This window comes from Stomoxys calcitrans, chromosome 2 (genome assembly GCF_963082655.1).
Source record: "Stomoxys calcitrans chromosome 2, idStoCalc2.1, whole genome shotgun sequence".
NCBI classification, from domain to species: Eukaryota; Metazoa; Arthropoda; class Insecta; order Diptera; family Muscidae; genus Stomoxys; species Stomoxys calcitrans.
In genome coordinates this window covers 135434770-135452160 of record NC_081553.1, presented here as the reverse complement: position 1 = coordinate 135452160, position 17391 = coordinate 135434770, and the positions used below count along the sequence as shown (strand labels likewise).

Genomic DNA, 17391 nt, shown 5'->3' with positions numbered 1-17391 from the left:
GTGCCGGACACACACATAGCAGATATTCTGTAGTCTATTTTTCCTTGACGTCCTCACAGCTTCGGCAAGAGTCGTTACTTTCAACCTTCAGTCTGTCAGCATGTTTTCCCATCAGACGTACACAATGACTGAGACGTCCGTTCTAGCCAGCGGCAGCAAAGCGGTAGACCTCTTCAAGCCTATATTAGTGCCCATCTATCATTCGTTGCCCTTCGGGCGTGATCCTGAAAACCTTGTGTAAATGTCGCTGGAGGCACTGTCAGTTCCCCTGGAATGTGTAAGGTAGTTCCTACTTTGCGAGACGGTTTTGGAAAATTGCCCCTCCTAATGGGGTACTTGTGGGGTACTACGCCATGTCGCACTGCGGCTCGCCGTTCGAACGGCTATAAAAATCATTGAGCTTAAACTTGAATCGGACTGCACTCATTGATATGTGAGAAGTTTGCCCCTGTTCCTTAGTGGACTGTCCATGGGCATAATTTGCATTTGCATTTATGGAAAATTTCATGAAAAGAATATGGTCCTGTAAGAGTGATCGTTGTGATCATTTGGATGATGTTCTTTTTCAAAATAAACGGCAACGCCCAAGAAAAAAAATTGGGTGTGATGACCAAAATTCAAGCGGGACATAACGCCAAACAAAAATTTTGGCGTAATGTCCCTAAGGCGTTATGACCAGTCACCAAGCCTGTTCGCTTCATTTAGATAGATCGATTTCTCTCATAAACTTTTTTTTATTCATAAGTTGTGTTTTTTTTTTTGTCGGCTTACGGCTCGGCCAAACTTAGGGTTTTTTTTTTTGTCGGCTTTAATAGTATGCATAAAGAGTCACATACGAGGTCATGTTTTCAGAATGGAAGAAGAAGCTCCAGCAAAGAAGTCTTTTGAAGCCTATCATGGTGGTACACGCAAACCGGGAAGACCAAAATCCCGATGAAAATATCAAGTGGTGGGAGACACCTCGAAACTTCGTGTCAGAAATTTTAGAATGAGCGCAGAAGATCGAGGTGCTTGGAACACTTTTCTACGTTCGGCTAGTGGAATAAATGTTCTGCCATAGCCAATTAAAGTAAAAAGAGTATGTAGAGTCGCAGATTGGGAGCGTAGCATTGAAAAAGTTCCACTCCTGATCCGACAGAAACAGGGCCGTTCCGCTTTAGCTTCTGCCCCCCACTACGGTTCATCCCATATCCTTGCCGATAATACATGAATATCAAGTACTAGCTAACCTAGTATGCTGCACCCTAAGATGATTTAAAATTTTTTTTTTATAAAAGTTGGAACGAGATTTTCCGGACCATGCGGTTGTCTCAGATCTATATTATATAATTTGTTCAGCGAATTTCTATCTTTTTTTCAAATTTATTTCCCATATATTCATATCTTCAACATATCATATTGTATAGACTGTTTCTATTTCTTATCTCAAAAAATCAAGTTTGCCACAAACATTTATGAATAGGGGGCAAACTTCTTACATTCCGATTCAAGTTTTAAACTCAATAAGTCTGAGCTTAATAAGAGTCTGAAGACACTTCTTTGGGGGATGTTTTTACATGGCTTGTATTCTGCGCCACTGTGGCATCCTCTTTTTACATCTGCGCCTTTAATAACCTAACCTATTTGGTTGTATTTTTCTTTGGGCATACAAAAATATCTTCACACTAAACTCCAAAGTAAAGGAAAATGAATGACATGACGTACTAATAATATTTTAAGTTACATCATTTATTTTTCTCTCTGTCTCAACTGTTTCGTTGACTGCCAGTGGATCTCAGTCTTTATGCTAATTAAAGTGGATCTCAGTCTTTATGCTAATTAAAAAATAGTTCAGTTATCGAAAAGTATGTTAAAAATATTCTGGCGGTGGCACATTAAGTATCGATGCAATATCCAACACAAAATGCCATGGCAGATAACGATACATCTTAAGTTTGTCAATTTAATAACTATCGTTTACACAGCCAGGCAAGAAGGCTATCGCTTTAATTATAGACAGCTACTTGAGCCACTTACAGCAACCCTTGTTCTTTCGTTCCCACTCATACACTGCCATGGACTGCCCTTTGCAGAAATGATGCGCCTGGACGACAAACAAGCATGGCGATGGAGGGGTAGCAATAACTTTATTATTTATAATTTTAATAGTATTTCTTGTTGTGCTGCTTGGAGAGTTCTTTAAACAAAAACTATTTGCCCAAGTCATAATAAACTGCAGTTGTAAGAACAACAAAATAGCCATCTAAGGATGCGGGCGATGCACCATCTTGTTCCCCACACCACCAGCATCCCCATCAGGCCACATTCTTTACTATCGTCAGTTTTTGGGCTTCTAGCAGCAAAAGTCGCCCCAAACTACCAGATATAAATTTTACGCTTTTGCTGGGAGAATCTTAGAAAGGAAGAAATCAAAACGTTTGTGTAGCTACATAAATATGTACGTATGGTGATACTTGGTATATAAGTGTGTGTAAGTATATAAAATGAAAAGATCCTTCCACATAAAGTCCATGTTATATACTTTGGCCATTAAAACTTCAACTTTTCAGTTGTTTGCCTTAAGTTTCCATGTTTTAGTTGCTGTTGCAGTTGCTGTTGTTGGTTCTACTGTTGCCGCATACTTTTGCTATCGTTGCAACAAGCAGAAAATGATAAGAACTACTAAAGAATGCAACGCAAAAAGTCAAACAAACTTGTCTTATTCTTTCTCTCGTCCATATAGAAAAGTTTCCATTCTATGGAAAAATCATAAAAGCCAAACTTTCGTCTCTTTTTATGATGTTGCCGTTTCGTTGTTGCCACTCACTCTTCCAACATGATAATATTTAGTGCATCAAAATGCGTTTCTCAGCTTTCGAAACTAGAGCAAATGGTCAATATTTGTCCTGTCCATGGGAGACAATGAAGGTTTCTAAGTTGATTGGGACATACTATCTGGGCATTTGCCCATTTCGTGTGCACTTCCTTTGAGGGCTTAAATTACCACTCTTCCGAGCGGACACAAAAGTTTCAAAGCAGTAAAATGTTTAGATTTCCTACAAAGTTTACTTGATGATCGGCTTATTGAGAAATGATTGAATTAATATGTCAATTGAATATCATGATAAGCCAGTATCTCTAGTAGAACAAACACACTTCAATACGACATATTACGGCTAATAAAGATATATACACATTAACCTATAACCACCATGTCGGTGGTAAATTTTTCATCCCCACACATTTTTGTTTATCAACTCCATACATTCTCAACTTTGCGATCCAGTTCTCTGTGTATCTTCTCACTCTATTTTCGTGGTAAGACTGGGGTAAGTTTTTACCACCTTGTAGCCTCTAAATTAAGTATTCAGAAGAAAATAAAATAACCCACGTCGCGTTTCACAGAGTAAATTCGGGGGTTGGTTTATATGGGAGCTATATCAGATAATAGACCGATTTGGAACATTATTGCCAAGAATGCTGTTGTTGTTGCAGCTAAATTTTTCATGTGGAGGTGCCGATCCTCGCCAAGTTACTGTGTAAGTAAGCTCGTTCCGGTCCAACAAGGTGGTCATTGGTTATTTAAAGGCGCCAAAATTTCGCTTTGACATGTCGAGCACGATAGGCACTCAGTATTTGTGCAAAAGCCTGTGCAGCCCGGTCTCTCAGTGAGACTCTTCGCTCGATAACGCTGACTGTCCGCGACTGCCGTTGCAGCTACTCCGTATGGAGCATTGCACTATCCGCAATCTTGTGGACACGCCCGGTAGCTCGCAGCTAAGCTTCTCTTGACAGCAATGAAAACCGCACAAATCGGACCTCAATGTTTCAGCTTGTGTGGCGCTCACAGCTATCCCGTGCCGGGACCAAGAATGTGGAAAGTGTTAGCGGAAGTTGAATTTGAATCGAATCGAACAATGTATTACCTGTCTAAGGGCTTAAGTAATCAAATCGGGAGTTTTGGTTTTGCTCCATAAGACATAACAGAAGACAACGTGCAATATTTCGGACAAATCGGTTAATAATTGCCCCCTCTAGATGCTTAAGAAGTTAAATTTGAGATCGCTTAATATGGGAGCTATATTGGCTTATAGGCCGATTTGGACCTCCTGGAAACTCAAGTCTAATTGGGAGTTCGGTTTATATGGGAGCTACATTGTATATCACGTTACGGTCCGATTCCGACCATACTCGTAATCGGTGAATGTGTTGATGGTCAGAAGATAAATATATGTGAAAAACAGTAAGGAAAGGCAAAAGTCGGGCGGTGCCGACTGCATAATACACTACACCTACCCTAGAAGTACAATGGGGGAGCTATATCCAATTCTGAACAGATGTGTTATTCAACTATCCCAAATTTCGAGCAAATATGTTCAAACTGTAATAACTACGGTTGACAAATGACAAAATTATTGCAAACATATATATTGAAGCTATATCTAAATCTGAACGGATTTCGAACAAACTTATCAGATATTGTGGAAGTCGTCAATGAGCGCCGTGCAAAATTTTGGGAAGATTGATCAATGAATGCGCTTGCAGTGGCTCGGACGAAATATATATATATATATATATCTAAATCTGGGCCGATTTCTTTGAAATGCACCAGTAATGTCGAGAGTCATAAGAAAATCCTTCCCATTTTTAATCCCAACCGACCTACACTAATAGTAGGTATTCGTACAAAATTTCAAGTGCCTAGCTTTATTTCTTCGAATATTAGTGTGCTTTCAACAGTCGGACAGACGAACGGACAGGGCAAACTCGATTTAGAATGTCAAGACGGTCAGAAATATATATACTTTTTTGGGTCTCAGATCAATATTTCGATGTGTTACAAGCGGAATCTTATGGTGGAGAATAAAAAAAGTCAAAAATGGTGTATGGAACAAGATAGCATTAAGTCGACAATTTCGGAATTGACTTAAAGCACCATTGGTTCTTTTAGTTAACACTCAAGAAAAAGTCTACAGATATTAGCAAACACCGTCAGCTGGCTGTTCGCAGTTGATTTTGCTTAACTTTCAGCAATTATTCTGCTGTTATGAGTATAGAAAAATGTTTTCAATTTGAAAAAAAAAAAAACAGGCTGACTGCTGAGAAGTCTTATGTTGGCTGCAAATGACTGATGCCTTCCTATATTTTGTAGCTATAACAAGAGTACCAATGTTTAATCAATTATGTCATCACAGTTGTACAGACTTAGCAATGCACTAGATTTTTTTTTTTAATTTCCAGGATGGCCTTAACTGACAGTCGACCATTAGTCAAAGCTGAAATTGCAGCCACCCATTCCAATGTCGATTTAAGAAGGGAAAATGTTAGGTAAGGTTAGGTTGAAAAGAGGGTGCAGATGTTAATCTGCCCCATGCCACTATAGACATACACCTAAGCCAGTAATCGGCTTGTAGTGTGTTCTAAAAACTAAAAAGTAACCTCGAAAAAGAAAATGTTTGGTTAGAAATTCCCTGTTACTTACAAAATCCTTAAAAGGTTCATGTGTGGTATAGTGTCCCCAACTAAGAGTTAGCTGCGAAAGCCGTGCAATGACATAGGAAATGCTCCAACATCTCGTCATCTTACCGACATGCCCTACACATGCCATCGATTGCCGTATCGATTTTGCTTAACTGAGCTCGTAGTCCCAAGTGTCCCGTTATGACACTAAAAGCTATACTGACCTCCTGTTTACTTCCTTTCAGTAATAGTTTCGTCCTCTATCGATCCGGATCACTCTATACGATTTTCGCCGTCCTACCATTCGCTGAGTTTGTCGCCCACGCCCTTAAATTGGACTGCGTCGACCCCAACGGCTTCGGGTTAACCAAGTTTATCGACGGCAGTTCTCTGGCCTTCACTACCAAATCGTCTGCCTTTTCATTCCCCTTTACACCGTTATGGCCCGACACCCAAACAATACAGATTGTGCCATCCTCAGAGAAGGCGTTAATCTCCTTCTTACACTCCAAGATTATTCGTGACCTTACCGTCTGGTCCTTATTGTCCTTATAGCCATTTTACTGTCCGTAAAGATGTTAACACTCAACGTTTGTACCACACTACTTCACGCATTCCGTGATCGCCCGAATATCTGGCTGCAGGACCGTATTATGGTCAGGCAGTGTAAGACAGATCTCAGTCCCTGGTTTCTCAATGTTGACTTCTTAGCCCACGCTTTCTCCTAACTTTGATCTATGTGTGTAACATGATCTTCCAGACAGCAATACTAGGTTGCCGTCAGTTCAAGACTGTGCCACAGGCAGCAGGGCCTCGCACTCGACTTCAAGGTTCATCTAGGTATTCGATCGGAAACCTCTTCCCTTCCTTCCAGGTTTCCTATCTTCGCCTCGATTATACCGCGATGGTATGAGCTGCTCCCATCCTCAATCCATTCTCCCATCACTTTAAGTCTCATAACCGCAGTGGCTGCCTCAAATTTAATCGGTATGTCAATGGGTCGGATATCTAGAAGAGTCTCCAGTGCCCTTGTGGGCGTGGTCCGCAACGCTCCGCCTATACCAAGACAAGATGTTCTCTGAACTAGTTGTATGGTCCTATCGTTGCACCGGTCCTATCGTTGCAATTTCTCCATAGCAGTCCACCAAACTAGTGAGGTGTATGTTAGTATTGGTCTAATCACTCTTCTGTAGAGCTAGTAGACTATCCTCGGATTTAGGCCCCATTTCGAGCCTACGGCCCGTCTACATAGTGCCCAACATCTGTGAGTCTTCTCAGTACGCTCCTGAATGTGACACTTCCGATTGAGTTTCCTATCCAATACCACTTCTAAGTATTTGACCTTGTCAGATAACGAAATCGTTTTATTGAAAAAACGTGGCTCCTCAAATTGGTCCACCTTCATCTTCCTCGTGAACAAGCATATTTCAGTCTTCTCTGGGTTAACATTGAGACCCTGGGTCTAGCCCTGTTATATGCCATATACAAAACCATTTCGGCCCTTCTTCATTACTGGTTCAGATCCTTACACCTAAGAAGTATTATAACATCGTCGACGAAGTCAGCATCCGTAATAGGTTATGTATGGTGGTCAATCAAAGGAGTGGCGATAAAAGGCCTCCTGTGGCGTGTCCTGTGCTACTTTCTCTCATATATATATGACTTGCAATTTATCCACCTGTTCCTTAACATATGGTTTAGACAATTTTAAGTCCATTGTGATGCCACATAAGCGTGTTCTCTGACGAAGAACATTTCCCAATCGAGAAATTCGTATTCACTTGAACGACCGGACGTAGAGTTCGAGCTGCATACAAGCTACATCAATTCGTCGTGGATTTCGTTGAATTCGACCCTTTCCTCGACCCTATGTTCTGAAAAAATCGCTGAATTGGAGATTGCTTAGAAGTAAGCTAGAGCATATAGAATCTGGATTAAAGAAATCTCTCTCATACATGTCACGACAGCCAAATCGGATGAAAATTGAGTCTTCTATTTCCGTTTCGCATCCGTTAATATGGGGGCTATATCAACATCTGAACACATCGAACGCTATTGTGGTTTTGACAGACGTACAAACAGATGGATGGACTAGATAGACACAGAATGTCAAAATGATGAAGAATCAAGAATATACATACTTTATAAGCTCTCAGATAAATATTTCAAGCTGCTACAAACAGAATGACTTGATTGGTGTACCCCCATCCTATGGTGGTGGGTATAAGAAATGTTCAATGGCGGTAATCCACCAATTTCCGGCGACATTTGTATACTTTCGGCCTTAAAAAACTTCTCTACAAGGTGATTTGCTCTTATCATTGAGCAAAACAATGTGCAAAAGCAAATGAAGCTGTGCTTCAAAAATTGGACAGTCATTCTTCCACTCTTGAAAGGACCAAACTGTGTTTGTGTCATCAAACATCAAATAAATGAAAAGGTTTTGAAGTAGAGTCAGCCGAAAGAAGCCACACGAAGTTTTTACACTGGCAGGCACAGGAATTTATGTGCGGCCCATCTATAAGGTGTAGTCTATGGGCTTCTTTCCCCCATTGAGTAAGTAAAGCTTCTTAAAATACAATAAGAATCTAAGCTAGTTCGTATTGTTGGAATGAAAGGAATCACCTGCTCAGAAAATTCTAAAGCAGCGCTCTTTGTATTTCATTTCTCGCTTTCCGAAACTCTCTTCGGATTCGTTTACATAAACAAATACCCCTTATCATTTGGCTGAATCGTGACATGGGAGAAGTCTTCTGCTGCTGCTGATTAGGAAGAGAATACGTTTGTCAACATTTGGAATTGAAATAACCACATATGGGCTATCAACGAGTCTTCTTAACTTAACTTTTGCAGTTGATATTAGGACTTTACCTTATTGAAATGGTGCGTATTGTTGTTGGCGCTGCAGCAATGTTTGTCACCACAAACCAAACTTTCTCGAAGTGTACAGCGGTTTCTGGCTGTTGTAGGTGGACGATGCTGACGCTGATGACAACAATTCACTGCGGGACAACGACATCGTCGTGGGTGTTGTTGTCGGCTTATAAGGAGTCGTCTGATGTGTTCTGCTCGATACCGCATACTCGACGAAATCGTCTTCCAGTGAGGTTTGCAAATCTGCTGAAGTCTCTTTGATTTCACCCGATTTGGTCTGGGCCATGTTCAGCAGTTCCATGGGTAAAAGTTCTGATTGCAGAGCTTGGGCAAATTGTCCTGCAGGTGGAGTCATTTCAATGTAAAATGTTTCATCATCCAAAATGGCCGAAGAGGAAGGCGATGTTGTTCTTGTTGTGTTATTGGATGACTGGGAGTTGGTGCGTGGTAGAATGTGAGTGCGATTACAATTGCTGGAGGTGGCATATGAGGCTGATGTTTTGAATGTGGCTGCTTTTTCGATGGCCGAAGTTTTTTGCAGCTCTCTTACGTGAAGATTGTGCAGCGGCGAACTGTAGGGTGCCTCCTGGCGAGTGCTGTGATGCCACTTCTGCATGCCTTCACTGTAACTGAGGAAACTGTGGACATCATCGTCCAATGAGCTGTGATGCCGTTGATGGGGTCTTAAATGATGGGTCGGCGAGGAACGACGCCAGGGAACATCACAGCGATAGACATGCATTAGACCCAGCAGGAGAACCACAAATAGACCTGATGATACGAGTACAATTAAGCCGGGATGGTTTTCTTTGTTGCTTGCCTTACGCAAATCGGACCACTGTTCTGATTGTGAGGCCTTCTCATGCTGCTGCTGCTCATCATGGAGTATCTGCTGCATCAACAGTTCGTGTTCGTGCTGGAAGGTCTGTGGCTCCTGCACCAAGTGTGCCTGTTTATTTATGGGCGTATTGACAGTGCTGTGCCTTGGATGACTGGCCGTTACTGAGGCGGGCTCCCTCATACTGTCGGGGCCAAGATGCAGCGGCTTTAATTCCTGATAGTGTCTTTCGACAAACTCTATCTGCTGGCGATGTACCTCATTTTCCCCGGCCTCTGCTGACGCCTCAGGCGTGTGTGTGGAGCTTGTGGCGAGCAGCTCATGCTGTTTGGTAACAATGGTCATTTTCTTCATAATCAATGAGGGCTTTTTTGTTTTCGGATCTTCGTGGGTCTTCTTGGAATATGGCGACGACGACAAGTAATCCTTTGCCTTTACGGTCTCCCCTTTGTGCTCGTAAGGCTCATGGCGACTATGCTGCTGTTGTTGGATGCTCAAGTCGCCTATCTTGGGTGTTGTCTTTGTTTTTATTTGGCTGCTCTCCAAAATCTTTTGCTTACTTTTGGCTGCATAAACTACATCCGCTTGTGGTCCTGTTGCTGGTGTCGTAGTTGGCTGTTGTTGTTGCTGCTGCGGCTGTCGTCTGCCGTTATCCTGTGGGCTGGCTTTTATGAGTTCATCAGTGGCCACCATGAGATTGTCGCCTTTGTGCATTAGCAATGGTGTGCCTATCAAGTGTCGGTCTTTGATGTGCAATTGCAGCGGCTCATGTTTGTGTGCGGCTGCAGATGAGGCTGCAGCTACTGTCCCTGCTGTTGCTGCTACAGAAACTGTTGTGGTTGCTGGTAATGTTGTTTCAGCAGCTGCTCCTGTTCCCTCTGTTGCCCTCATTGTCTCTATGCCAATTGTAGTTGTTACTGGCCCTGTTGTTGCTGTCGTTGTCATCTCCTTTCCAGCAGTTGGCATGCTACCAATGACATTCTCCTTGTCTTGTCTTTGTGGTCTGGCGGAAGTGCATCCTAGGTTTGGAAGAATCAAAACAAACACAAACAGAAATATTAATATTTTGTAAAAATCATAAAAATTTTAATTTACATTTATTCTCAAATAAAATTTATGAAAATGTCTTGCTTCCCATCCCCCTAGCAGGGGTGTTTAACAACTCCGTATCTGGGTTTGTTTGTTTTCACTTGGCTCAATCCAGATGACGGGCTCTGGGTGTATGCTAAGGGCAAATGACCAGATTCCCACATCCTCCCCACCCTCTCTGACCGGCCGAGTAGTTGTAAATTGTCATTTAAATGACTGTCGAGATTTTTATTAGATGTCTTACAATTTTGTTCATTGTGTGTATGCATGTAGTTTGGACAAACGCCGACTGTAGTTCTGGGGGGAACCAAGAGCACAGTTGTTGCAGGATTTTATGTTATTTGCATTTTTAAGATTAGATTTTTGCTTGTTTGCCATGTTTGTGTTACTTTTGTTCCCCACTCCCGCTCCAATGCGGCATCAAAACTTAGTTCAACGTCATAGTTCCTATGACGCCCACAAGATTCAATGATGTGGCCTGAAATCATTATGCATGGACATTAAAATGCTTCTTTTTCATGCGACATCTCCTCTTTGACATCTTCAGTCCCTTTCTGTCAGTGTACATTGTCGAAAGTGGGCCAGTGCATTCAGCAGAAAATTGTTTTTTTTTCTTTATATGCTATACGATTTTTGTTTTCTTTTCTATTTGAGCAAGCTAGAAAATTCCATTTATGTTTAGCCATATTGATGGGTATGTCCGTAATAAAATCCAAGCACGTATTATTTAATATGGTCAAACAGATTGCAATGCAGCCATTTGGAGTGGTAGTGTCTAGAAAAGCCAAGATAAGCTTTTTTCATAAATTTGTAAGAAACAAATGGTCATTGCAATGGTAAATGTTCACTTTGTCATTACGATTATGTACCCAAGCTCAAAAAGTCATGTGTAAAGCTCGGCCAACCAACAAAATTAACGCCATTCTACCGAAGTAATGGTTAATAACGGGTTTTTGTTAAGATATAGGAAAGTTTTTCAAACAAAAACACATAATATTTAGAAAAATCCATGAAATCTTTATTTGAATCGATAGTATGGTCCATAGAATTTAATATTTGAGGATTATTTCATGCAAATGTTGACCGTGACTACGCCTCAAATGGTCCATCCGCTTAGTCCAATTTTGGCAACTCTTTCCAACATTTCGGCCGGTATCTCACGAATAAATCAATGTTGTCTTCCAATGCGTCAATTGAAGCGGGCTTGTCTGTATAGACATGAGCTATAACATAGTTCCACAAAAAATAGTTTAAAGGCGTTAAATCGCACAATCTGGGCAAAAAAAAGTTGGATATCATTTCACGATAGCGCTCACCATTCACAGTTACGTTCCGATTCGCATCATCTTTGAAGAAGTACGGTCCAATGATGTCACCAGCCCTTAAACCGCACCAAACTGTGGCTTTTTCTGGATGCATTGGTAAATCTTGCAATGCTTCTGGCTGATCTTCACTCTAAAATCGACAATTCTGCTTATTTAAGTACCCATTGAGCAAAAATAAGAATGGGTAGCACGCGATAAACTTTCTTAACAGAGCACGCATTTTCATAATAAAATTCAATAATTTGCAAGGGTTGTCCGTTTGTATGCCGGTTTATGGTTAAATTTTAAACCAAAATGAAGATGTTTGGTAGTGAAACAAACCACGAAACGTGCGTGAGCTGTTTCAGCCATTGAAGCAAAAAAGATAATATCTAAAATATCACCCTGTATTTGGTGAGTTCAAAAGAGTATTGTGTATCACTAGCATTTTGCAAAGACGCTCGAAAATATTTGGAAAACAAGTAAAAGCGTGCTAAGTTCAGCCGGGTCGAATCTTGGGAACCCTCCACCGTGGATTCTTCTAAAAGTTTGCACAAAGGAATTGGAACGTACGTGACACGATTGTTGAAAGTCGTAACAGGAAACTACGTACAAAATTTCAGCCCATCGGATAAAAATTGAGGCTTCTAGGGCTTTGAGATGTCAAATCAGGAGATCGGTTTACATTGGAGCTATATCAGGTTATACACCGATTTGGACCTACGAGCAAAATGTCAGCTCAATCGGATAACAACTGCAGCTTTTAGGGACGCAAGATATCAAATCGTGAGAATGGTTTATAAGGGAGTTATATCAGGATATAGACTGATTCAGACTATACTTGGCTCGATTGTTGGAATTTGTAACGGAAAACTGTGGAAAATTTCAACTCAATCGGTTAATAATTACGGTTTATAGGAGCTGAAGAAATCAAGTCGAAGGACCACTTTATATGGGAGCTATATTCAAATTTGAATTGGTATGGCCCATTTGCAATCCTTAACGACCTACATCAAAAACAAGTATCTGTGCAAAATTTCACGAAGCGGGTTCCACCGTTATCTTGATTTTCACAGACAGACGGACATGGCTAAATCAACTTAGAATGTCAAGACGTTCAAGAACATATTATGGGGTCGTAGATCAATATCTCGAGGTGTGACAAACGGAATGACTAGAAAAGTAAACCCCTCATTCTGTCGTGGTGGGTATAACAAAGAATGGGAAGTAAGGACTAACATGCCATATAGCCCAGAATTTGGTACTTCTGATTTTATTTGTTTTTGATCAATGCATAATGCCCTTTCAGAAATACTGCGAAAGAAGTGCCATATCTTTGGAATCAACCAACATGGGTTATATTAAAAATCTCACAAGTGAACTTAGTTGAAGGCTACATGTGCTCTAACGTAAACAAATGTATGACAAATCAGCCAATAATTCAAGCTTCTTCGGATCTGACGAGCTCCTGACGGATCGGGAGATCGTTTTATATGAGAGCTATATCTGGTTATAGACCGATTTGAACCGTACTTAGTAAGGTTTTGAGAAGTCGAAATAAACACAACTTTCAGCCAAATCGAGGGACAGTTGCGCCTATTACGACCTCAAGAAGTAAAAACGAGAGATCGGTTTCTATGGAAGCTATATCAGGTTATAAATCGTACTCTGCGCGGATGTAAATAGTCATGAAAAACACTAGATGAAAAATTTTAGCCAACTGGGATAATAATTGGGGCTTCTTAAAGGCCATTAAGTCCATTCGAAGGACTATTTTATATGCTATCTGTATCCAAATCTGAACCCACATGGCCCATTAGCAATCCCTCAATGACCTACATCAATAACAAGAATCTGTGCAAAATTGCAAGTGAATTTTTTTTATTGGTTCGATTTCATGATTTCGACAGACAGACATACGATCGGACGTATGGGGTCGTAGATCAGTATTTCAATTTGTAGCCATCATACGCCGAAGGCTATAAGAATTCTTTTCTAAATCAGATAGAAAGTAGACGTGTGCTTATCTCGACCGGACCGAAACTTGAGGAACAATCATTATAGATTCTGGTAAAATTTACCATTTAAATAAACTTAGAACTTGAAGGGCATATGTGTACTTTATGTACCAAATTTCTGCCAAAACTGGCAAAACTTGAAGCTTTCAAGGTCCGTAGAAGTAATGGGATATTAGTTTATATAGGATGTATATCAGGTTATAAACCGATTCGGGCGCTACTAACCATTAAAGTTGAAGACTCTTTACAATATACTTCGTTAAAATTTCAACTTGTCTGATCACAATTGGGACTTATAGGAGCTTAAGAACTTAAACCCTGGGACCGCTCTATATATGACCAATTTCCAAATCGGAGTCGCTATCCCTAAAAACCTACTTCAATAAGAAGTCTCTGTGCAAAATTTCGAGCTGATATCATTATTCGTTCGACATGTCAAGACGATCATGAATATATATTTACACTTAAGGGCCGCTAATCAATATTTCCAGGTGCTTCAAATGGAATGACTTGATTTCTATCCACCTATCCTGTGGTGAAGGATATTCAAATAAAATAATATACTTGTACATCCTATATGTCCATGTAGGAGTTGAGTTCCAAAGACTTGACGATGTTTACCTGTTAGTATTCTGTTTTTAACTTCTTTGAACTAGGTTAGGCTAGGTAAGGTTAGGTGTCAGTCTACAGCCAGCCTCACATAGATGTTTTCGTCATAAGTGATACCACAGGAACAAGAGAAGGAAAATGTCTTCTTATTCCTACTATCGAAGAATTCAGATCGCTTTAAAAATCCATGTTTTCCGATCCCACAGCGATGTCTCATGACAAACGCAGAGTCTAAGACATCTGTTCAAGCGAAATCATAGTCGTCCAAACGGCGATAAAACTTTCTACCTGTAAAGCAGGACATAGGCTTTCAGGAAAAAGACGTTGTTGGTCAATAACTTTAGCATATGGTGAGATACAGTTGTTGTCAAAGTTGACCACTTTCCATTTCTCCAGTTGATCAAACGATTAACTGAACCGATTTGCATCATTTATGACTCTGGAGAATATATAAAAATGGCAAAATTTGCGTCAAATTTGTATAATGCAGCTTAAAAATTTAATTAAAATTTTTAATGCAAAATCGGCACGGACATTGTGTGGTCTAATATATATGTCACTATTGAATTTTATAGACGAAATTTTTAGTTTTTTGGCAGATATATCCAATTATAAACCTATCTGAACCATATAAGGTCGAATATCGTGAGGCTCAGAAAAACTCACTGTTTCAAATTTCAGCGAAATCGGGTAATAAATAAAGCTTTTATGGGCTTCAGTCCCTTATCGGCAGATCGGTCTATATGGCAGCTATATCTAAATATAGTCCGATCTGAACCATATTTAGGTCGGATGTTGGGAGGTCTTAACCTACTCACTGTTTCAAATTTCAGGGAAATCGGGTAATAAATAAAGCTTTTATGGGCTTCCGACCCTTTATCGGGAGATCGGTCTATATGACAGCTATATCTAAATATAGTCCGATCTGAACCATATTTAGGTCGGGTATCAGGATGCAAAAAATATTTCACTGTTTCAAATTTCAGCAAAATCAAATGGAAAAATAAAGCGTTAATGGGCTTCAGACCCATTATCGGCAGATCGGTCTATATGACAGCTGTATCTAAATATAGTCCTATCTGTACCATACTTGGGTCGGATATTGGGAGGCTTAAAACTGGGGTAATAAATAAAGCTTTTATGGGCTTCAGACCCTTTTTCGGGAAATCGGTCTATATGACAGCTATATCTAAATATAGTCCGATGTGAACCATATTTGGATCAGTTATCGGGAAGCCTTAAATTACTCACTGTTTCAAATTTCAGCAAAATCGGATGGAAAAATAAAGTTTTTATGGGCATTAGACCCTTTATCGGAAAATCGGTCTATATAGCAGCTATATCCAAATAAGGTCCGATTTGGCCCGTTCAAGAACTTTTGAAGGCTCTAGAGTGATTACAACAGACGAACGGACAGATGGATAGACGGGCAGACGGACAGACACACGGACATCGTTATATCGTCTTAGAATTTTACCACGATCCGAAATATATATACTTTGTAGGGTCGGAAATTGATATTTCGATGTGTTGCAAACGGAATGACTAAATGAATATACCCCCCATCCTACAGTGGTGGGTATAAAAAGATGTGGACATATTTGCAATTGTTTCGCCGTATGGACCACTGTGATCCCCGCGACAGCAAAGCGATAATCCTTATGAAGTCTAGATTGGGCCACATAATGTTGGTGTGTTCACAACCCGCACCTTATGACTAACTGTCATCCGTTGGCCTCTGATTAAACGACTAATCTCCTAATACCATCATGTGGAATTGTTTTATTCATACTGTCTGATTTTGTTAATAAACTCTTTTAAGTTCTTGACAAATTTGTTCATAAAATATTTTCTTTCATTTCAGGTAATTTGGATAATTTCAAACCCAGGTTAGTTAGTAATTTTGTTTTAGAATCAAAATAAACAATGAAATAGTTGTGATTTTGATAACTCCTAACTTGACGCAGCAGTGAAACCATTAGAAAATAATTATTTCCCTGAAACCATGTGCAAGCAAAACGTTTTGTGATCCTGCTTACGGAAAAAAAGATTTTATTTGTTTAATACTTTAAAGTTCTTGTTCTTGTCTAACTGCATATTATAAACTACTAACCATTACATTTAGTAGGTTCTAGGGTGCTTTCTAAAAGCCGAATGAACCTGAACGGAGTCAAGCTCTGCGCTACGTCTGGTCAGATGTTCGATGTACTCGAACCATATCGATGTTTCTCAGATACAAAGCATTGCCGGAATCGTGAATGTGGATATGGAAGTCAGGTAAATCCTCCAAGTCGGCGGGATCGTATGGAAAACTGCCTGCTAAGCTGCAAAGGGCAGGACCATGCGCCATACGATCCCCTTAGGATCCCCTTAAGATTAATTTTCACAACGGGGCGAAAGCTGGATGTTTTTAGGGGACTTTTCCTTAACACTGTAGAATTGCCGTAGTATGTGTGAAGGAACGTTGAGGAAAGGGTTAAAAGGCTTCTGAATGCGCTCTGTAACCGTCGCAACTCGATTAAAAAGATTTGTGGGCTTAGGACGAGGACGTTACACTGAATGTTTACAGCGGTGTTAAAGTCTGTACCCATCTAAGGATATCTGGTGTAGAAATGGGCTCTGGACAACCTGCCCTCTGCAAGATGATCGCCAAGATACTGGTTACCGCGACAGTTTTTATCTCTGCAGCAAAGATGTGTGCCACGAAAATGCGTTATGGGTATCTGGCCATCTTTGGGTTGGAGTTTCCCGCCTTTCCAAGTATCTTGTTTTTGCACTGATGAATTTTAATTGGATGGGGAACCGTGGCGGTAGTTTACATTGAGGGATTTGGAAATAGGTAGGCTTTTTGGCTTGTGTAGCGTCTTTCAACCGCTTGTCTTTGCGATTCAGAATGATACTGGAGACGATGTCTATGCAGGAGCAAAGAAAAAGGAACATATTTCTTCCCGACAAATGGCGCATCAATACTCAATACTCGGAAGACTAAGAGAATGTAATCCTAATCTTTCAACCACCGACTGGAAGATTGGTAGATTGGATGAGGCTGTTGGTGACCGGAGAAATGAAGTATTCGTACTAAATTCCGGCTGTCTCGTAGACCTCAACAAGTCTTAAGGGGTTGTATACAACGGTTTAAATAAGTTGAAACTGAAGGTCTATAGAAGCGGTGGGGTTGGGGAATCAGGAGACTACTCAGCAGTTGTTGCTGAACACTTGC

General features: G+C 40.5%; 2 protein-coding genes across 4 annotated transcripts in view; one reads left to right on the top strand and one right to left on the bottom strand.

Annotated features, from left to right (window-relative positions):
- Nucleotides 1-17391, top strand: part of LOC106082285 (protein timeless homolog) — a 960087-nt gene that overhangs the window by 490397 nt on the left and 452299 nt on the right. The window lies entirely within an intron of this gene.
- LOC106082284 (uncharacterized) overlaps nt 1-17391 on the bottom strand; it is a 290022-nt gene that overhangs the window by 25786 nt on the left and 246845 nt on the right. For all 3 annotated transcript variants that reach the window (XM_059362475.1, XM_013244679.2, XM_059362474.1), the window contains one exon: nt 8311-10170. In XM_059362475.1, the coding sequence (XP_059218458.1) occupies nt 8357-10170 (1814 nt within the window). In that variant the 3' untranslated portion in view covers nt 8311-8356. The remainder of the gene's footprint in view (nt 1-8310; nt 10171-17391) is intronic.